At 43.7% G+C, this 22,524-nt stretch overlaps 1 protein-coding gene across 1 annotated transcript; it reads right to left on the minus strand.

Moving 5' to 3' along the window:
• Positions 1 to 21,233: 21,233 nt before the first annotated feature.
• Positions 21,234 to 22,175, minus strand: OR10G3 (olfactory receptor family 10 subfamily G member 3). The gene has a single exon (XM_036114628.2). It carries the CDS (start codon positions 22,173 to 22,175, stop codon positions 21,234 to 21,236), a length of 942 nt encoding a protein of 313 aa, XP_035970521.1.
• Between the last annotated feature and the right edge of the window lie 349 nt (positions 22,176 to 22,524).

A 22,524-nucleotide genomic window follows, 5' to 3' on the forward strand; every position in this document is an offset into this window, starting at 1 on the left:
TCCCCTGTAGAAGGCGCTCCTGTTCTATTAATTAATCAGGCTTTACTTTCGCTTTCTTTCTTAAAAACAAAAACAAGGGTGCCTGGGTGCTCAGTCAGTTAAGCATCTGCCTTTGGCTGGGGTCGTGATCCCTGCATCCTGGGATCGAGCCCCGCATCTGGCTCCCTGCTCAGTGGGGGTCTGCTTCTCCCTCTCCCTCTATGCTCTCTCTTTCAAGTAAATAAACAAAATCTTAAAAAAAAAAAAAAAAAAAAAAGAAATATTCCTTTGATTTCCACAGGCACTCCCTGGTCCAGATCTTTAGCACTTGACTCTGGAGAATCACCTTTAACCCACTTACCCCCATTTATTCACTTTCTGATTACCCTTCACCACCACCTTCGTTCCCTCTTCCATCCTACAAACTGTATCTTAAATGTCACTTGCATCACGTCCCTCCTCTGTCCCACATCTCTTAGTGGCTCTCAAATTGCTACTACAATAGTAGTATTCACTCATTCCTGAGGCCTCATTCTTACCAAATAGCCTTATCTCCCCCAGCCTGTTCCTCCCTCTGCAGCAATTTGGCCAGGCTCCTCCTGGGTCCCACATTCCCTCCCAACTCTCCCTCCTCATGTCCCTCCTGACTCCTCCAGCTTCTGTGGGAAGCTGCAATACCTTTAGTATTCTGGCCATAATCTAACATGGAACATTTTCTTTTCGTTTTTTTTAAATACAAGGGTTGTTTTGTTTTGTTTTTTTAAGATTTTATTCATTCATTTGACACAGAGAGAGAGACAATGAGAGAGGGAACACAAGCAGGGGAAGTGGGAGAGGGAGAAGTAGACTTCCCACTGAGCAGGGAGCCCGATGTGGGGCTCGATCCCAGGACCCTGGGATCATGACCTGAGCTGAAGGCAGATGCTTAATGACTGAGCCACCCAGGCACCCCTAACATGGAACATTTTCTGCTGCTTTTTACAATGTGTATTAGTTTTGTCTCTCTAACTAGTCATTCCAGTCAGAGGGGAGGTCAAGACTTCTCTGCACCTTCTACAATGCCACTTATCTGGGCACAGTGCTGAACACACTGTACGTTCTCAATTAACACTTTGCCCATTAGACTTTCTACTTGCAGGCAAGTCACCCCTGACCTCTCCTTTCTCTGTATTGGCACAGCACGTTGTTATACCTGTATTATACCATTTATTATAGTTTACCCCCCCCTTTTTTTTTAAAGATTTTATTTGTTTAAGAGAGAGGGAGAGAAAGAGCCAGAGCACAAGCAGGGGGTAGGGGCAGAGGGAGAGAGAGAGAAACAGACTCCCTGCTGTGCAGAAAGCCTGATGTGGGGCTTGATCCCAGGATCCTGAGCCAAAGGCAAACACTTAACCAACTGAGCCACCCAGGTGCCCCTAACGTTTACCTTTTATCAAAGGTGGAGCCCACTATGGTGAGTATGGTGAGCGCCGTGAATTGTGTAAGACTGACGAATCACAGACCTGTACTCCTGAAACAAATAATACATTATATGTTAATAAAAAAAAAGATGGAGCCCATACCTGTTTCTTGGACTGCATTGGGAGTTCCTCAGGCATAGAGACCACATTGCATTTGTTTTGCACTGTTCATAGCATTTAGCAGAGTGCTATAGTAAGAAGAAGCTCAATACCTTTTTTCCTCAGCACGAATATTTTTATATAATGGAGGGAAAACAGACCGCATATATTTTTTAAGATTTTTAATAAATTTTTTAAATTAAAAAAAATTTTTTTAAAGATCTATTTATTTATTTGAGAGAGAGAGAAAGAGAGACAGAGAAAGCCCAAACACGGGGAGAGGCAGAGGCAGAGGGAGAGGGAGAAGCAGACTCCTCACTGAGCTGACAGCCAGACGTAGGGCTCGATCCCAGGACCTGGAGATCATGACCTGAGCCGAAGGCAGATGCTCAACCATCTGAACCACCCAGGCGCCCCAAGATTTTTTAAAAAATTTATTCATTTGAGAGAGCGCGCGCGCGAGAGAGACACAGAGAGAGCATAAGCGGGGGAGCTGCAGGCAGAGGGAGAGGGAGAAGCAGGCTCCCTGCTGAGCTGGGAGCCCGACCCCGACCCTGGGCTTGATCCCAGGGGCTTGATCCCAGTACCTAGAGATCACGACTTGAGTGGAAGGCAGATGCTTAACCATCTGAACCACCCAGGGGCCCCAAGGCCTCATTTTTTTTTTTTTAAGATTTTATTTATTTATTTGACAGAGAGAAATATAGTGAGAGAGGGAACACAAGCAGGGGGAGCGGGAGAGGGAGAAGCAAGCCTCCCGCTGAGCAGGGAGCCCGATGTGGGGCTTGATCCCAGGACCCTGGGATCATGACCTGAGCCGAAGGCAGACGCTTAACTGACCGAGCCACCCAGGAGCCCTGACCACATATTTTTAAAGTAGGATCCACACCCAAGGTGGGGCTTGAACTCATGACCCTGAGATCAAGAGCACATGCTCTACTGACTGAGCCAGCCAGGCACCCCTGAAGTCTTTTCTTTTCTTTCTTTCTTTTTTTTTTTTTAATATTTTATTTTTTGACACAGAGAGACACAGCGAGAGAGGGAACACAAGCAGGGGGAGCGGGAGAGGGAGAAGCAGGCTTCCCGCTGAGCAGGGAGCCAGATGTGGGGGCTCGATCCCAGGACCCTGGGATCATGACCTGAGCCGAAGGCAGACGCTTAACCAACTGAGCCACCCAGGCGCCCTTATATCCCTTACTCTATGCCAAGCACTGTTCTAAGTGTTTTGCTCATTTAACATTTTACAACAAGCTTATGAGCCAGGGTGGGACTAGGGGTGAGACAAGAGAGCCATCTGAGGCACTGACTCAGGGTCACACACGTGCACTTTTGTGCCCTAGCTGCTTCTCTTGCTCCACCCTAGACCTGGCTCTGCTTATGAAGAAGTGATTATCTACATCCATTTTTTCCAATGAGTAAACTGAGGCACTGAGAGATTAAGTAACTTGCCTAAAGTCACACAGGTGGCCAGTGGCAGAACTGGGATTTGAATCTTAGCAGTCCTAGAACCCAATCTGCTCTTAACTAGTCCCCTACACTTGTCTTTTAAAGTGCTAGGTTGGGGCATGCGACTCTTGATCTTGGGATTGTAAATTCGAGTTCCACATTGGGTGTAGAGATTATTTAAAAATAAAATCTCTAGGGGCACCTGGGTGGTTCAGTTGGTTAAGCATCTGCCTTCGGCTCAGATCATGACCCCAGAGTCCTGGGATCGAGCCCTGTATCAGGCTCCCTGCTCAGTGGGAAGCCTGCTTCTCCCTCTCCTTCTGACCCTCCCCTCTGCTCCTGCTCTCTCTCTAATGAATAAATAAAAAAATCTTTAAAAAAATAAAATCTTAAAAAAAATTTTTAAGGGCTAGGTTAATTTTAACCTAGTCAAATGTTCATATTATGGACACAATTAAATACAGTATAAACTGTGGATCCATATAGACTGGAAATATGTGCCTGAAGAGACTTGGAAAAGATAAATATATCATGGAACGTGGGCGTAACAAGGGGAGGCAGGCTGGAATGTGTCTGTGACTAAGGAAACAGACTTAAATTATGTGATTGCACAGTCATCTGCCTGAAGAAAAACTTTATAAACATAAGGGGGGTGGTCTTGGAGCCTAAGGGAAAGGTGTCAGCGATCAAGACTCTGAGGTACTCTCTGAAGAGAGGAGCTGTGGACTGAGCCAGCCACTCACCAGGCTCCACGTGGATCTGGGTAAACAGGCCTGTTGTGGCCTGAGGTGGGTCCTATCCAAATTCATACATTGAAGCCCTAACCCCAATATCTGTATTTGGGAGATAGGGCCTTTAAGGAGAGAGCAACATTATTAACGACAGCCAGAGAGTGGAGACAGACGAAGTCATCATCAACCAGTGAAGGGATAAACAAAATGTGGCATAACCACACAAAGGAATATTATACAACCTTAAAAATCCTTAAAAAGGAATGGAATTCTGATACATGCTACAACGTGGATGAAGCCTAAAGACATTATGCTAAGTGAAAAATACTCAGGACAAATTATAGGATTCCACTTACATGAGGTACCTAGAATAGGCAAATTACTTAATTATATGACACAATTCTGTATATTTCTTTTTTTAATTTTTTTTTTAAAGATTTTATTTATTTATTTGACAGAGAGAGACACAGCGAGAGAGGGAACACAAGCAGGGGGAGTGGGAGAAGGAGAAGCAGGCTTCCCACGGAGCAGGGAGCCCGATGCGGGGCTTGATCCCAGGACCCTGGAATCATGACCTGAGCCGAAGGCAGATGCTTAACGACTGAGCCACCCAGGCGCCCCACAATTCTGTATATTTCAAGCCTTGACTTTCCTTTACCACCCCACATACTTTTTATTTCTAGGTAAATAGCTTCTCTTCTCTTTTCTTTTTTTTTTTTAAGATTTTATTTTTAAGTAATCTCAACACCCAATGTGGGGTTTGAACTCACAACCCTGAGATCAAGGGTTGCATGCTCCACCAACTGAGCCAGCCAGCCACCCCTAGGTAAATAGGTCTTTACTTCAGTGTTCATACCACAGTCTGGGAATAATGGTCCCTGCCCATTGGCCTGTGGTAGATCAGGTGGGCCCTGTATCACGTGAGAAGTTCTGGAACATGGAAGGAGGAGGCCCAGAAGAGCTGAGAGGTCAGGCTGCTAATAGTCAACAAGCAGAGAAACAAAGACAGGGGCCCACCCCAGGAGAACGACATAGGTTGCCCAAGTCAGGCAAAGAGTTCTAGAGTGTGGTTCCAGGGCAAACATTCAGAAAAGAAAGCCATGGATGGAGGGAAGAGAGGTCTCTGTCAGTATCTTAAGTCATAGTAGCCAGGAGGCTATTAGGGTAGTTGCCAACGTTGCTAGCCTCCTGTTTCTTCCTTCAGAGCTCAGGCCCTGCCCTTTTGCTTTACAGGCCCCTCAGCCCCTCCTCACTTCTTTCTTGCTGTTCTCTCTTTTCTGGAAAACTATGGACAGTATTTTCCCTAGAACCTTTGATTACTAGGCCCTCTGGTCAGAGAAGCTCAAGGCTACTTAGGGGGCTTGGAGTCTGGGAGAGAGCACAGGCGGTGGAAGTTGTCTTGTTGCTCGTGCTGACTCCAAACTGGTGGAGGGGTTTTTGCTGTTGTAGTTGTAATGTGTCCTTCAGAGCTGCCTAGCTCTTCCGTGGAGGGAACAGGGACCCCTTCTCTTTATACCTTTTGGCAAAGAGAGGTCCAGGGAGTGGAGACAAAGTGGCCTTGGAGGTCCAGCATCCAGCCTCTTTCCCTTTGCTTCTCTTCACATTTCAGACTGTGTGAGGCCTTCTATCCACAGGAAGCATCTGTTCTTTTTTTTATTATTAAGTTTTAATTTTAATTCCAGGATAGTTAACATACAGTGTTACATTAGTTTCAGGTGTACAATATAGTGATTCAGCAGGAAAATTCTGCTCTTGATGTTTAGTTTCATTAAATGGAGCATAGAAAGACGTCTGCTTTAGATGTCAGGCCAGTCTCAGCATCTTGCAGCATCAGAAAGTGATGGGTCAGTACCCAGGTTACTCAGCCCCATCCCATCCAGCCCCAGCCCCCTACAGCTAGGTGCTGTAACAACACAGCCCAAGAGGAGAGAGGCTCCAAAACCTCTCCGGGCACAGAATCGCCAGGACCTAAGTCTTCAGGAGGGTCAGCCTACAGCTGGGTAAAGGAGCACACATAGGGTGGAGACTGGGTATGTGATGTGTTTCACTGGAGGGGGAGAGGTAGCTGTGGTGACCGTTCGTTGGCTCCAGAGAGAAGAGTGGGAAAATAGGAGTGTGGGAGGGGCCAAGTGAGGCTCTTACAAGTAAGGCAGACTAAACACAAGAGAAAGGGGAGGTTGAAGCTTTCCTTTTGTACGGACATGAAGCAGGTTTCCAATGGAAGGGCTTCGTATTTGTGGCTAATATAGGGGCCAGTAGATTAAACTAAATTGAACCTGAGCAGAGACTTTTCCTTGGCTCCAGAAGTTCTAAGGTTTGGGTTCAGCTCCACGATGTCGTATGACTGTGGGCAATTCATTTAACCTGTTTGAAAAGTCAGTTATTAAAAACGGGGTTACTAAAATAACTGCCTTACCTCACAGAGAGGGTAATGACCTTGTATAAGTGGGAGGTCTTTGTAAACTCTAGAGCCTTGTTATTTGAAGTTTGGTCTATGGACGAACAGCATCAAAGTTACCCAGGAGCTTGTTAGAAATGAAAATTTCAGGTCCCATTCCAAATATATGGAACCACAATCTGCATTTTAACAAGATCCCCAGATATTTATATGCTTATTAAACTTTTAAAAGCATCACTATAAAATACTCTATAAATTAGTTTACTACTTGAGGGAGAACCAAATATCACTTGGGGTTCAATTTTGCTCTCTTATAAAAGACCATAAGGGAGTGGGAGGTGCCCACCTCTTTGAGCAACAGATCCCTCTACCCCAATTTCTTTAATTAGTGTTAAGAAGGATGATTTTTTAAAAAAGATTTTATTTATTTATTTGGGAGAGAGAGCTCGTGTGAGAGAGAGAGAGCACAAGCAGGGGGGAAGGAGGAGAGGGAGGAGAAGCAGACTGCTGAGCACGGAGCCTGATGTGGGGCTCAATCCCAGGACCCTGGGATCATGACCCAAGCTGAAGGCAGAAGCTTAACTGACTGAGCCACCCAGGCGCCCCTTAAGAAGGATGATTAAGAATGTCCTAGAAGGAACTAGAGGGTATTAGGCTAAGTGAAATAAGTCAGTCAGAGAAAGAGAAATACTATATGATTTCACTTATATGTGGAATTTAAGAAACAAAACAGATGAACATAGGGGAAGGGAAGGAAAAATAAAATAAGATGAAAATGGAGAGGGAGGTAAACCATAAGAGATGCTGAACTCTAGGGAACAAACTGAGGATTGCTGGAGGGGAGGTGGGTGGGGGGAAGGGATAACTGGGTGATGGGCATTAAGGAGGACACGTGATGTAATGAGCACTGGGTGTTACATGCAACTGATGAATCACTAAATTCTACTCCTGAAACTAATAATACAGTATACATTAACAAAATTGAATTTAAATAAATAATTAAGGGAAAAAAAAAAGAATGCCCTGGGCCTAGCAGTGGGATAGCAGGAAATGAAGGAAGGAAGACCTGGAGAGAAGAGAAAGAAGACGAACATTGGAAGGAGGATCACCTAAAATGATTTTCTGGGATGAGTGCAGGGGAGTGTTCTCAGAGACAAGTAGAGAGCATCTGTAAACCTGTGGGGGGGTGCGGGAGGCTTTGAGTGCATGAAGATTTGGTGTTCTGGGCTAGGAGACAGGTTTCTCTTATTTGCTACCTGTTTCCTTTTTCTCAAAGAAAATGTGCTTCTGACATGGATACTCCTCTTGCTTCTCCTGATGGACCAGCCGGGCCTCTCTGAGGCCCACAGCTTCCTTCGTCAGCATGCTGACAGGCTCAAAGCCAAGCTCACTGCCAAGTACAAATGTTGCAATGATGAAGGCTCCAGGGCTGCCCGCTGAGAAGAGCTGTAAGAGCGTGTGTTCCCCAGCACAAGGCACCTCTGCGAGGGCCCGACTGTGAGATGTGAGAGGAAGCCTGACTTTTACAGGTGCCCGTTCAGCATCTTCTAAGCCACTCAATGCCATCTCTAGCCAGAGGCTTGCTCCCGCACGTTACTACCTTGGCATGACCTTCTGGAGGGATGTGAGCATGGTCTGTGTGGGGAAACAGCCAATTTGCTTGGAAGAATAGTCTCTGTACCCTCTCAGCAAGGGTGTGGGCTTGTGCTGCTCCACGCCCCTCCCCCCATTCCCACTCAGTCCTGGCTGGGCTGGATCCTCCTGCAGAGCCTGGAGTGCCTCACTGTCCCCTAGGTCCTAGCCCCTGACCCCTACTCTCACCATCTGTCCTGTGGATATTTGTTAGGGGTAGAGGGGAGCTGGGCTTGTCATGAGCCCCCTTTGGGACCATTAGTGCTTGTCTTAATTTGCCTTGTCCTGCCTGGAGACAGCGTGTTGATGCTAAATACTTTCCTGAGGTTTGGCCCCTTTTCTCCTTAAGATCTCACTCCCTAGGTCGGAAGAGAAGGTCAGAGGGAGGTTTGTGAGCCTGGTGTAGGCAGTTATACCCCAAGGATCTGCTGAGCCCATGAGCCCATTTTCCCACCTGCTGCTTTTTTTTTTTTTTAAGATTTTATTTATTTATTTGAGAGAGAGCGAGAGAAAGAGTGAGAGAACACAAGCAGGGGGAGCGGCAGGCAGAGGGAGAAGCAGATTCCTTGCTAAGCAGGGAGCCCGATGTGGGACTCAATCCCAGGACCCTGGGATCATGACCTGAGCTGAAGGCAGACGCTTAACCGACTGAGCCACCCAGGCACCCCCACCTGCTGCTTTAATAAAACTCTCAAGGGCACTGACCGTGAATGGCTCTGAGTGTTTGGGTTGCTGCAACCTTCTCATCTGAGGGCAGGGACGGGGGGCAGTAACAGAGAGGGGATGCCGGGGAAACCTTCCTTTATAGAAACAAATCCCAAAGCTGTCAAAAACAGCGGCGGGTAGGAGTCTCACTGTCAGGAGATGGGAATGACATGGACCCACTCCAAGTGACACGGTCCCTTCTCAGACACCCCTCCTGCTGCCACAGCCCCTCTAAGCTGTGCTGCTTTGAAGACCTGTCTTGTGGCTGAGCAGATGATGCAAAGAAATGTTGGAAAGACCAAACTGATTACTAACAGAACAGGAAAATTAACCCAGAGGATATAATTAGCATAAAGCTTACAAAGTACAGATTCTCTAAGTTGTTCCATTCTACTGAGATACTTAAACTCTGGTCCAAAGGGATGAGGAAAAATACCCAACACATCTACTGAACATCCTCAGCATGCCAGAAACGTGTTCTACATGGGGGCGACTATACTGTGGAAGGGGCAGGAAAAGTGAGCGAGGACGGAAGATGTCTGCCCTGTATTTTATTTCCTCTAAAGAGCTTTCAGCTTTTAGAATCAATTCCTTTCTACCTCAGTGTAACATTCAAAATGTTTATCCTATCATTTCTATATTGTGTGGTCTTTTGGTTACTAGAGTTCTCACAAGGAAATTGGCAAGGAAAAATTTAGGTCCCATGAGTTCATTTTTTTTATTATTCATTCATTTATTTATTTTTTAAATAATCTCTACACCCAATGTGGGGCTCAAACTCATGACCCTGAGCTCAAGAGTTGCACACTACACCTACTGAGCCAGGCAGGAGCACCCCCATGAGTTCATTTTTAAATTTCAGCCTAAGGAGGGCAGAGTCTTTGCTGTTTGGCTCACTTTCTTTTGTCCTTTAAGTAGCAATTGCTTTTCTATAAGAGGAAAAATAAATCTAGATTCTTATTGCACACTATATGCAAAAATAAATTTCAGATGAAATAAAGATAAAAAAACACAAAAACTATAAAAATGTTAGAAGAAAATTTAGGACACTAGAAAATCTTGGGGTTGGGATAAGTTTACAGAGAAGCCCAGAATCCATAAGGAAAAACATTACTGCACAAAAATAAAAATTTTGGAATGAAAAGAAGACAGAATAAACACGAACAAATGGTACATTTGGAAGAAAATATTTGTACTCATATGAAGAGATGACTTTTTAATATACAAAGATCTCTTATGAATTGATAGGAAAAAGTCAACAACTCAATAGAAAAATAGGCACATGATATAAACAAATGATAGAAGAAGCATTCTCAATGGTAAGTAAATATAATAAAGGATACCCAATTTCTCTATTAGTCAGAGAAATTAAAACAAAATGAGCTGCCCAACAGACTGGCAAAAATTAGTTGATATGATCTAGTATAGGTGAGAATGGGCATTTATTCATATACACACAAACACACACATTATATTATATATATAGTTGGTATATACAATATATTATTATATTGTATTTATTCAACACAATGAATTAGGAGCATGAATTGTTACAACTTTGAGGGGAAGTAACACCTTAATATCTTCTAATATTAAAAGTATTGTATTATTGTATTATAATAATATTATATTATAATAATAAAAACTTGCTGGGACGCCTGGGTGGCTCAGTCATTAAGCGTCTGCCTTCGGCTCAGGTCATGATCCCAGGGTCCTGGGATTGAGCCCCACATTGGCTCCCTGCTCCTTGGGAAGCCTGCTTCTCCCTCTCCCACTCCCCCTGCTTGTGTTCCCTCTCTCGCTGTGTCTCTCTGTCAAATAAATAAATAAAATCTTAAAAAATAATAATAGTAAAAACTTGCTAAGAGACTAGATCTTAATTATTCTAACCACTAAAGATAAATGATAATTATGTGACATTATAGAGGGGCTAATTATTACTGCAATGGCAATCATATAATATATAAATATATCAAATCAATATGTTGTACACCTAAAATTTACACAACGTTATATATGAACTATATTTCAGTTACCTGTCCCCCCCAGCCTCCCCCAAAACCCACATGTATTAATGATGGTTATATGAGTGTTCTGTGCAAGCTACTTTGACAAGAGTGTTACTTTAGGGAATGAATGTAATAGCTCTCCTTAAAAACACATGTAGGGGTGCCTGGGTGGCTCAGTCAGTTAAGCGTCTGACTTCAGCTCAGGTCATGATCTCAGGGTCCTGGGATCAAGCCCTGCATTGGGCTCTGTGCTCAGCAGGGAGTCCGCTTGAGATTCTCTCTCCCTCTGCCCCCCCCCACTTGTGCGTGCTCTCTCTCTCAAATAAATAAAATTTTTTTTCCCCCAATAAATAAAATCTTTTTGGTCGAGTCCAATAAATAAAATCTTAAAACTACCCCCCCAAAGCACGTGTAATAAAGGTGTTTGTAAGAAAATAAAAGCTATGTGTCCCTTTTGATATTAAAAATTCAAACTTCTAAAATCTATTTATTTAGGGATTTTTTTTTTTTAAAGATTTTTATTTATTTATTTGACAGAGAGAGAGACAGCGAGAGAAGGAACACAAGCAAGGGGAGTGTGAGAGGGAGAAGCAGGCTTCCCGCGGAGCAAGGAGCCTGATGCGGGGCTCGATCCCAGGAGCCTGGGATCATGACCTGAGCCGAAGGCAGACGCTTAACGACTGAGCCACCCAGGCGCCCCTAAAATCTATTTATTTAAAAAGTACTAATATCTGAAGGTACATGCATTTGGATATTTATTTCAGCTTTGTTTTTAGTGGCAAAAACTCAAAACAATCTAAATATCCACCAAAGATGAATGATTAAATAAATTATAGAAACACATTCTGAAGAATATTGTGCAGCTATTCAGAAAGAATGGGTTGGATCCATATATACTGACCTGAAGGAGTGTAGATTATATATTGTAATGTGGAGAAGAGGAAAAGAAATTGTAAAATAATGTGGCTAGTCTGATTCCAAATTTGAAAAGGAGAAAAATCTATACATGCTTATTGGTATTTCTATACATTTCTGTAAACATAAAGGCTGCAACCAGTCTTTACCATAGTTACCTCAGGGCAGAGGGGGATTAATTTACTTAAAAAAACCTCTTTTGTGTTTTTAAACATGTTACAAAGAGCATGTACTACTTTTTCTTTTTTTTTAAGATTTTATTTTTAAGTTAGCTCTATACTTAATGTGGGGATTGAACTCACAACCCTGAGATCAAGAGTCACATGCTCTATAGACTGAGACAGCCAGACACCCACAAGCATGTACTACTTTTGTAATTTAATATGCACAAATGTGAGGGACATTGAGAAAAGTAAAATAAAATCAAATCAGAGGGTGGATATGTTCATGAGTGTGGAACAAAGGAAGGTTGGCAGGGGTAAAGAAGGGCAAATAAGTTATGCAGAGGAAGAATAATTGGTCGCCTGGGTGGCTCAGTGGGTTAAGCATCTGCTTTCTGCTTGGGTCATGATCCCAGGGTTCTGGGATTGAGTCCTGCTTTGGACTCCTTGCTGAGCTGGGAGCCTGCTTCCCCCTCTGCCTGCCCCTGCTTGTACTTTCTCTCTCTCTCTCTGACAAATAAATAATAAAAAAAATCTTAAGAAAAAAACGAGAGGGCGCCTAGGTGGCTCAATAGGTTGGATGCCTGCCTTTGTTCATGGTCCCGGAGTCCTGGGATTGAGTCCCGCGTTGGGCTCCCTGCTCGGCAGGGAGTCTGCTTCTCCCTCTGCCCCTCACCCCACTCTCGTGCTCTCTCTCACTCTCTCCCTTAAATAGATAAATAAGGTCTTTAAAAAAAAAAAGAAAAAGAAAAAAGAGAGAGAAAAATCAAATAGAAAAAAATGACCCTGTGGGCGCCTGGGTGGTTCAGCTGGTTAAGCGTCTGCCTTCAGCTCAGGTCATGATCCCAGGGTTCTGGGATCGAGCCCCAGGTCGGGCTCCCTGCTCAGCGGGGAGTCTGCCTCTCCCTTTCCTTCTGACCTCTCCACCACTTGTGCTCTCTCTCTCTCTCTCTCAAATAAATAAAAATAAAATCTTAAAAAAAAAAGAAAAAGAAAAAAATGACCCTGAAGGAAATAGAGATTCCATAAACAGAAGAGAATGAAAAATAACTGGCAACTTAACTTTAATTAATACATTTAGAGAGACCAATGCATAAAACAAGGACAGTATGAGATGATACAGAATAATCAGAGAATAATAGTTCTTTTTTTTTAAGATTTTATTTATTCATTTTGAGAGAGAGAGACAGAGAGCATGTGTGAGCAGGGGGAGGGGCAGAGAGAAAGGGAGAGGGAGAGAATCTCTAGCAGACCCCTTGCTGAGTGTGGAGCCCAAGGTGGGGCTTGATTCCACCACTAGAAGATCATGACCTGAGCTGAAACCATGAGGCCAGTGCTTAGCCAACTGAGCCACCCAGGCGCCCCTAATAAGAAATAGTTTTGTTTTGTTTATTTTAGGATTTTATTTATTTATTTGAGAGAGAGAGTGAGTAAGAGACAGAAAGAGAGAGAGAGCAAGCGCATGAGCAGGGGCGAGTGGCAAAGGGCGAGGGAGAAGCAGACTCCCCGATGAGCAGGGAGCCTGATGTGGGACTCGATCCCAGGACCCTGGGATCATGACCTGAGCCGAAAGCAGACGCTTAACCGACTGAGCTACCCCAGCGCCCCAAGAAATACTTTTTAAAAATGAAAATGTGATTGGTGAAATGAAAATTTTATTGGAAGGGGCCGATAAACTCAAGCAAATTGCTCAGGAGACAGAATAAAAAGTCACAGATGACAAATAGGAGTGAAAAAGATAAAGATAGGATGACTCTTAGCAGTCCAACATTTTATTAATAGGTGTTCTAAGGAGAATAAAGAAAATAGAGAGGAGCAAATTATCAAGGATATAATAAAATAAAATAAAATAAAATTTCTCAGAGCTGAAGGGAGACCCAAAATTTCAAAATCAAAGTGTTTACTAAACTGGGAGCAGGAGAAATGAAATAAGATTTAGACACATTGTAAAATCTCAGAATATTGAAGATACAAAGGAGATAGTAAAAGCCTCCAGAGAGATTGCCAACAAGGTAATGAGAATTAGACTAGCATCAGAATTTAATTTTTACTATTATTATTTTTAAAAATTAAAAAAAATTTTAAATATTTATTTATTTATTTATTTTAAAGATTTTATGTATTTGACAGAGAGAAAGAGCACAGGCAGGGGAAGTGGCAGGAAGAGGGAGAAGCAGGCTCCCCACTGAGCAGGGAGCCTGATGTGGGGCTCGATCCCAGGACCCCAGGATCACGACATGAGCCAAAATCAGATGTTCAACCGACTGAGCCGCCCAGGTGCCCCTATTTTTTTTATTTTTTTTTTATTTTTAAGTAATCTCTACACCCAACATGGGGCTTGAATTTACAACCCCAAGGCCAAGGGTTGCAGTTTCTACCGACTGAGCCAGCCCGCGTCAGACTTTTAATTAGCAACACTGGATGCCAGATGACAACTAAAACAAGGTCTTCAAAGACAGCATTGATTTTCAGCTTAGAATTCCATACTCATCCAAATATTTAATTAAGTGTAAGGGCAGAATAAGGACATCTTTTTTTTTTTTTTTTTTTAAATAAGCCCTGTACCCAGTGTGGGGCCTGAACTCAACATTCTAAGATCAAGAGTTGCTGGCTCTACCAACAGAGCCAGCCAGGTGCCCCAAAGATGATTTTATGTAGAGGCCGCTTTTAGGCAAACAGGCTTGAGCGCTGGAATGTAGAAAGGGCCACAGCGACCCCCTGGCTGAATGCAGACAGGCCCATCAGACGCCCCACCTCAAAATCTCCAGAGGCCCTCACTGACCAATGGGCTACTTACAACCAGGCACAGTTACCAAAAATGGGAAAATTCCATACATCAAATCCTCCTCACTTCCCCCTTTAAAAACAGCCCCTACCTGGGGCGCCTCGGTACAGGCTCTCTGCTCAGCGGGAAGCCTGCTTCTCTGTCTCACAATCTCCCCGCTTGTGTTCCTTCTCTTGCTATTTCTGTCAAATAAATAAATAAAATCTTTAAAAAAAAACCCCAAAAACAACAGCCCCCACCCACTGCCCCGCCTCTGCTGTCCTCCCTGCAGCCTCCTCAAAGTGTATTCAATAAACTATCTCCTTTGTTCTTTTTTTTTTTTAAGTTTTTATTTATTTATTTGGCAGAGAGAGAGCAGGAGAACGCAAGAGGGAGAGGGAGAAGCAGGCCCCCTGTTGAGCAAGGAACCCGATGCGGGGCTGCATCCCAGGACCCTGGGATCATGATCTGAGCCCAAGGCAGCCACTTAACCAGCTGAGCCACCCAGGCGTCCCTGTCTCCTTTGTTCTGCATCAGGTGAAATCTTTCACCTCTTAGGCCATTGGCTTCCACCTGATCATTGCCCCACATTTGGGGGTCCCCATCCTCTCGGGAGAGACATCACATTTAGATACCACATTTTAGATGTTAGGATTCAGGAGTTTTACAATCTATATGCTGTTTCTTTGAAAGTTAGGTTCTAACATCCATTCTGTAAAATGAACATGAAAAACAAAAAAAACTGACACAGAATTCAGGTAACAGAGGATCCGATGCGTAAGAAAGACCCAGGATGAGAGCTGTGGCAGACCAGGAGAGCAACCAGGACAGCCTGAGAGGGAGGGTGGGGGACTCAAAGGGAGTTCTCTAGGGGAAAAAGAGAATTCCTTAGAATAGATAGAATGACTAAGAGTTTGTCAAAACTTGAGGATAAAGGAATGGAGAGCGAGAAGACAAGAAAGATAACCAACTAAAATGTGTAGTCATACATTCTTAACTGGCTATATGAGCAGTATTTACACAGTCATAATGTAATACTCTTTAGGTAAATGCTTTTTAATGGTTTTCTATATTTGGAATCACCATAGACAGAGTAACAAAGGTCTACTGAAGGTTATGGGATAGAATATAAATATTATCAATTCTGACAGTTAAGAAGTACAGATGACAGAAGATGGGAGGTGTAAGGTAAAGAGGAGGTGGAGGGAAGGGCAGGGTTTCTGTCTTCTTTTATAAAGTGAATGGGCAAAAGATTTAACTATATTCATTCACTAATTCCACAAGTACTTATTGAATGCCTGCTACGTTCCGTACACTCTTATTTTTTTAAAGCTCTACACCCAACATGGGGCTTGAACTCAACACTGAGATCAAGAGTGGCATGCTTTGCTAATGGAGCCAGCCAGGCGCCCCTCCAGGCACTCTTCTTAGTGCTGGAGATTCAGTGGTGAACAAAACAGGCACAAAGCTTTGCCTACTTACAAAAGCAGTGATAGGAGAGTTACACTGACAACTCTAGTCTTACGTGGACAATGGATGGTAATTTGGTAAACAGGGCATCCCCAAATTGCAGAATGGAGTACATCCCAGGTATGGCAGTCATGGAGGGGCCACTGGGATCTCCCCTCAAGAAAGAAATAAGCTAGGGGGTGCCTGGGTGGCTCAGTTGGTTAAGCGCCTGACTCTTGGTTTCAGCTCAGGTCATGATCTCAGGGTCATGAGATGGAGCCCGTGTTGGGCTCTGTGCTCAGCAGGGAGTCAGCCTGGGATTCTCTCTCTCTGCCCCTCCCCCCTTCTCTCTCACTCTCCCTCTCTCTAAAAATAAATAAAATCTTAAAAAGAAAAAAAAAAAAAAGAAATAGGCTAGTATACACCTCCCAGTGAGAAAATAAATCTCCCCCCCTCAGAAAAGGGAAGAGGACATTGAGGTTTCTATATGGTCAGGTATTTTAATTCAGATTCTGCAGGAAGCAGACTCTAAGCTAGAATCAGAACAGCAGGCCCAGAGAGAGAAGGAAGGAAGACGGGATAGGAAGAGCTTCACCCTGCAGGCAGTTCTGAGAAGGTCTCAGGTAGGTGACCTGAAGAGGGTCTCAGGCAGGTGGAGTTGGGCAGAAATAGCTTGACCCTAGTGCCCCCATTACCTTCAGTCACTGGCTGGGGACAGCCTGGTTTCAACACTGCAGTGTCCCAAAGACTGGTAATGGCACCTCGTGCAGCTGATTTCTAGAAAATCATCCATTTTATCCCATATGAAAACCAAGAAAGTTGAGAAGCTTTTAAGCATCTGCCTAAGATGACTTCCAAGATTAGATTTTTTTCCCTCTGGAGTATTTACTTACTTCCAGTTATTCAATCAAACACAATCAAAATTTCTTCTAGGTGCTGGGGTGAAGGGATTTTGCAAATGTAATTAAGGTCCCAAATGAAATGATCTTAAAAAAGGAAGATTATTCTCTGTGGGCCTAGATTAATTGGGTGAGCCCTTAAAAAGGACTGGATTCTTCATAGAAAGAGAGATTTGAAACATAAGAAGGATTCCAGGTGAGGAAGAGTCTGTTTTTGGCTCTAACCATGGAAGGGGCCCCACGGCAAGGAATTCGGATAGCCTCTTGAGGCTGAGAGCGCCCACTAGCTGACAGCCCTCAAGGGAACAGGGACCTAAGTCCTGTCATGGCAAGGAACTGAATTCTGCCACAACCCTGTGAGCCTAGAAGAGAACCCCGACCTCCAGATGAGAATGCAGCTCAGGGACACCTGGATTTCAGTCTGGTGAGATCCTGAGCAGAGAACCAAGTCAGGCGGTGCTTGCATTGTGGACCTCCAAAACTGTGAGCTAATAAATGGGCTTAGTTTTAAGCTGCTGAGTTTGTGATCCCTTGTTATGTAGCGATTGAAAACTAACATGTTGCCCATCATAGTAGATTCAATGCAAACTTCTTTATTTTTTTTTTTTAAGATTTTATTTATTCATTTGGGAGAGAGGGAGAGTGAGAGAGAGAGATCAGGAGCAGGGGGGAAAGGTAGAGGGAGAAGCAGACTCCCCGCTGAGCAGGGAGTCCAACACAGGGCCCGATCCCAAGGCCCCAGGATCATGACCCAAGCCCAAGGCAGACATCCAACTGACTGAGCCACCCAGGCACCCCTAAATGCAAACTTCTTATGTAGTTTCCAAGGTTTCCCATGATCTGACCCTTGCCTGCTCTTGTGTTGTGACCGTGTACTCTCTCCCCATGCACTACTCTTCAACAACATACCCTTTCTTTTCAAACATGCCAAACTCTTTTCCACCCCAGAGCCTTAAATTGTACTAGCCTTTCCCTCTTTTTCCTGAGATTTTCAAAGCTATGGTTTTCAAAAAATCTTTTATTATGGACATTTCCAAAATACATGAGTAATGAGAGTAGCAGAATGAAACCCTATGTTCAGCCAGCTTCAATGAACATATGGCCTATCTTTTTCATCTATAGTCCTCCTCACTCTTCCCCTGCCCTGTGTGTTATTGTCTTTTTATTTTTCACATATAACATTTCCCAGCTTAACCATTTTTAGGTGTACAGTTCAGTAGTGTTACGTATATTCACACTATTGTGCAACTATCTCCAGAACTCCTTTCATCCTGCAGAACTGAAACTCTATACCTATTAAATAATTCCCCACTCTCCCTTCTCCCCAGCCCCTGGCAACCACCATTTTACTTTCTGTCTCTAGGAATTTGACGATTCTAGGTATTCATATAAGTGGAATCATACAGTATTTGTCTTTCTGTGACTGGCTTATTTCACCTAGCAAAATATGTTATAGATTCATCCATGTTGTAACATGTGTCAGAATTCCTTTCTATTTCTTTATTTATTTTAAGATTTTATTTATTTATTTGAGAGAGAGAGTGAGCACAAGCAGGCCAAGGGGCAGAGGGAGAGGAAGAAATAGACTCACTGCTGAGCAGGGAGCCCGATACGGGACTCGATCCCAGGACCCTGGGATCATGACCTGAACTGAAGGCAGATGCTTAGCCCACTGAGCCACCCAGGTGCCCCATAATTCCCTTCTTTTTAAAAGGCAGTGTAATACCACATTTTGTTTATCCATTCATCCATCAATGGACGTTTAGAAAAAAAAATGGGCACTTGGCTTGCTTTCATCTTTTAGCTATTGAGAACACTGCTGCAAATAGCTCTTTGAGACCCTGCTTTCAATTCTTTTGGGTGTGTACCCAGAAATGGGATTGCTGAATCAGTTGGTAATTCTACTTTTAATTTTTTTTTTAAGAACCACCATACTGTTGTCCATAGCACTTGTACCATTGTTCATTCTAATATACAATGGCCAAGCAGCCTACAGTGACTTTTTTTTTTTTAAGATTTTATTTATTTGAGAGAGAGAGAGAGAGCACAAGCGGTGGGGAGGGGCGGGGGAAAGGGAGAAGCAGGCTCCCTCCCAAGGAGCCCGACTCAGGGCTTGATCTTAGGACCCTGGGATCATGACCTGAGCCAAAGTCAGACACTTAACCAACTGAGCCACCCAGGTGCCCCCAGTCTGCAGGGACTTGAAACTGACACCAGCCCCTCCTGCAAGCTCCTGCCCTGGATAGCAGCCTTAGAGTCACCGAAAAATGTAAGTTCCTGATATAAATTCCCCAGCAGCCCTTGTGATCAACAGTCTCCCCTGCCTCCTAGCACCTTCCCTTCCTGTAGCTTTTAGATAAGACTCTTCTGCAGCTTACTAAAATCTTGCTCTTTTGGTTTGGATCGATCAATCTGGCTTTCATCTGAGAACCCCAAAACACTCCACTTACAGACCTGAATAGAGACATGTGCCCCAGGTCCTGCCTCTCTCTGTCTGCACTCTGCTTTGACCTCCCCATGAGGCCCTTGAGGCACTGGGTAATTCCTCCAGGTCCTGTGAGTAATAAACTGCTCTATTTCAATTCCTCTTGTAGTCTGTTTTTTTTACAACTTACCATCCACCACCCTGTGCTCCACTTAATAAGTGTTAATTTAACAATTTCATAGTAGAGCCCAATCTACTTTTTAAACAAACATTTGCCTCAGAATCATTCCATTTTGATCTGTATTTTTATTATATACTTATGGATCATTTTTTAAAAAGATTTTATTTATTTGACAGAGAGAGAGAGAGATAGCAAGAGAGAGCACAAGCAGGGAGGAGAGGAAGAAGCAGGCTCCCCGCCGAACAGGGAGCCCAACGCGGGGCTCAATCCCAGGACTCTGGGATCATGACCTGAGCCAAAGGCAGAGGCTCAACCGACTGAGCCACCCAGGCACCCCACTTACAGATCTTTTTAATGTTATTTGGTTAATTGTTAAGACAACAGGTATGATAGCATTGTGTTAAGCACCTGAGAAAATAGAAACAAGATGTACAATAGCCTTTAGAAATATTTTTGGTTTATGAGCTATAGATTTAAGTTTATTTTTGTAATTCATGGTTTAACCATTTTATTTATTAAATATTTTGAAAGATTAAGATATGTCATAGTAATGTTCCAGTTTAAGGAGTTGATATCCAGTATATTGTTTGTTTTCTGAACTAAATATTGAGAAATTGTGTCAGTCAACTTCATCCAAGGGTAAATGGTTAGTTTCTGGTCTCCAATTAGGTGACCCTGAGTCCTTTGGAAATGAACATTTACATGACCAAACTATTGATTTTGAGACTTTGCTTTCTAGACATGATTTGATCACATGGATAAAGCAACCATCCAATATGAAAAGCTGGAGAATGAGGCAGAATCATAACAGGATAATATTGGAAGTGCTAAAGGGTTAAAACAAGAGATAATGCACAAAATTTACCCAAATTGATTAGGCCCCGGCCAACTTAATGAAAGTTTGTTAAGGTCACAAATCTAAATTGATATGCAGTACAAATTTGGTTATATTATTTTGGTGCCCTGATTAATTGCCTTATTTTCTTTTTTTAAAGATTTATTTATTTGAGAGAGAAAAAGAGAGAGAGAGAGCACATGCATGAGTGGGGGGGAGGAGCAGAGGGAGAGAACTTTCAAGAGGCAGATGCCCACAGACTGAGCCATCCAGTGGAAAATTTAATATTAAACTTTACTTTTAGGCATGGGGGAATTTATTTTTATTTTTTTTTTTAAGATTTTACTTATTTATTTAACAGAGAGAGACACAGCAAGAGAGGGAAAACAAGCAGGGGGAGTGGGAGAGGGAGAAGCAGGCTTCCCGTGGAGCAGGGAGCCTGATGTGGGGCTCGATCCCAGGACCCTGGGATCATGACCTGAGCTGAAGGCAGATGCCTAACGACTGAGCCACCCAGGCACCCCTAGGCATGGGGGAATTTATTATTGAGACATTTGAAAAGACTTTATTGCCTTTTTGTGGAGAGGGATTGTTTAATTTTGTTCAGTTTGTGAAAGGACCAGTTTGTTATTTCTTCAGAAGGCAAGGTAGAGTAAGCACTTGAGTTCCTCCCCACATCACATAATGGCTTCAGGAAGTCCCCAGAGCCAGCCTGTTAACACGCACTCAGCAGGACATCTATAGTTTCTCTTCGAACACTAGCTCCTGAGGTATATATCCAATTGGAACAGAACAGAAAAACATTCTCCCATCAAAAGCTCTATAGTCCATCTTAAGCTTGACCAATGTAAGCCTAGGAGCTGAAAAGCCCATTAGATGCTTTTGTTCTAGGAATCCTCTGAATGTCTAAGTGTGCCAGCTTTTGTTATCTTCTGAGTGACCGTGGTCTCACTTTCTGTTGTTGGAGCAGCTGAGAGTTGTTTATCTGAAGGGGACACCAAGGAACTGCTAGAAAGTAGTATTTCACTTAAAACTGTGTTTGATCTTATTGTATGGATATTATATGGCTACATAAAAGAGAAAAACAAGAAGAAAAAATAAAAGTCTCACTGAAATGTAAGCATTAGAATAAACTGTAGACACTTTCAAACCTTACTCTTCGTCCCGGGGGCTCCTATCATTCTCTTCAGGGCTAGCTTTACCTCTTGGTTCCGCAGCGTATAGATGAGGGGGTTGAGGAAAGGGGTGATGGCTGTGGGAAATAAGGCAGCAGCCCCATCCAGGGGGCTGTTGGTTTCAGGCCGAAGGTAGATGAAGGCACAGGGCACATAGTAGACAGTGACCACGGTTACATGGGCTCCACAGGTTGAAAAGGCCCGGCGCCGCCCATCATTTGTACGGATTCTCAGGATGGCCTGAGTGATCTGTACATAGGAGAGGAGGATCAGGGAGAAGCAAGTGGCAACCACCACTCCAATGTCCACAAAGGTCACCTGCTTGTTGACTGTTGTATCAGCACAGGCTAGCCTTAAAACTGCAGGGATGTCACAGAAGAAATAATCTACCTGGTTGGGCCCACAGTAGGGCAGGCGGAAGGTCAAGGTGGCCTGGATAGACCCATGGATGGACCCTGCCACCCAAGCTCCAGCCACGAGGATGGTGCATAACCTGCCATTCATGAGCACAGTGTAGCGCAGGGGCCGGCATATTGCCAGGTACCTGTCGTAGGCCATCAAGGTGTAGAGGAAGCACTGGGTGCTGCCCAGGAAGTGATAGAAATAGAGTTGAGCCACACAACCACCAAATGGGATGGGTTTAATGCCTAAAGTGAAGTTCATCATGAGGCGAGGGACAATGATGGTAGAGATGCCCATGTCAATGATGGAGAGAACACCAAGAAAGATGTACATGGGACGGGCATGGAGCTGCGGGTCCACCGAGACAGTGACTAGAATAAGCAGGTTTCCCAGCTGAGTCAAGATGTAGATTAGCAAAAAGAACACAAACAGGAACGTTCTTAGCCTGAGAGGGTAGGGAATTCCTGTGAGAATGAACTCAGTCAACAATGTGCTGTTGACTTTTTCCATCCTCTGGAGAGATCTTACCTAGAGAATGGACAAAACAAGAGTTAGCATGGAAGTGAGAGGGAAGTGAGGAAGAACTGGAGAAAGATATCGTAAAACCGGGGACAATGGTAGAGAAGTTCTTTTCTCATGTGTAGAGAAGACAAATAGGGGGAAGTATGCTCTATGGCAGGAGTTGGCCTGTTTAGTAAATAAAGTGTTACTGGAACACAGCCGTGCTCCTTTACTTATATATTGTCTGTAGCTGCTTTGGTGTTCTGATGGCAGAGTCGAGTTGTTGCATTTGGCCTGCAAAGCCTAAAATATTTACTCTCTGGGACTTTACAGAAAAAGTTTGCTCCTAGGAGTTTGC

This window comes from Halichoerus grypus, chromosome 8, assembly GCF_964656455.1.
Source record: "Halichoerus grypus chromosome 8, mHalGry1.hap1.1, whole genome shotgun sequence".
Classification (NCBI taxonomy): Eukaryota; Metazoa; Chordata; class Mammalia; order Carnivora; family Phocidae; genus Halichoerus; species Halichoerus grypus.

What these genes read in the sequence shown, in the direction of transcription:
- OR10G3 (XM_036114628.2), bottom strand. Translation starts at nt 22,175, where the DNA reads ATGGAAAAAGTCAACAGCACATTGTTGACTGAGTTCATTCTCACAGGA.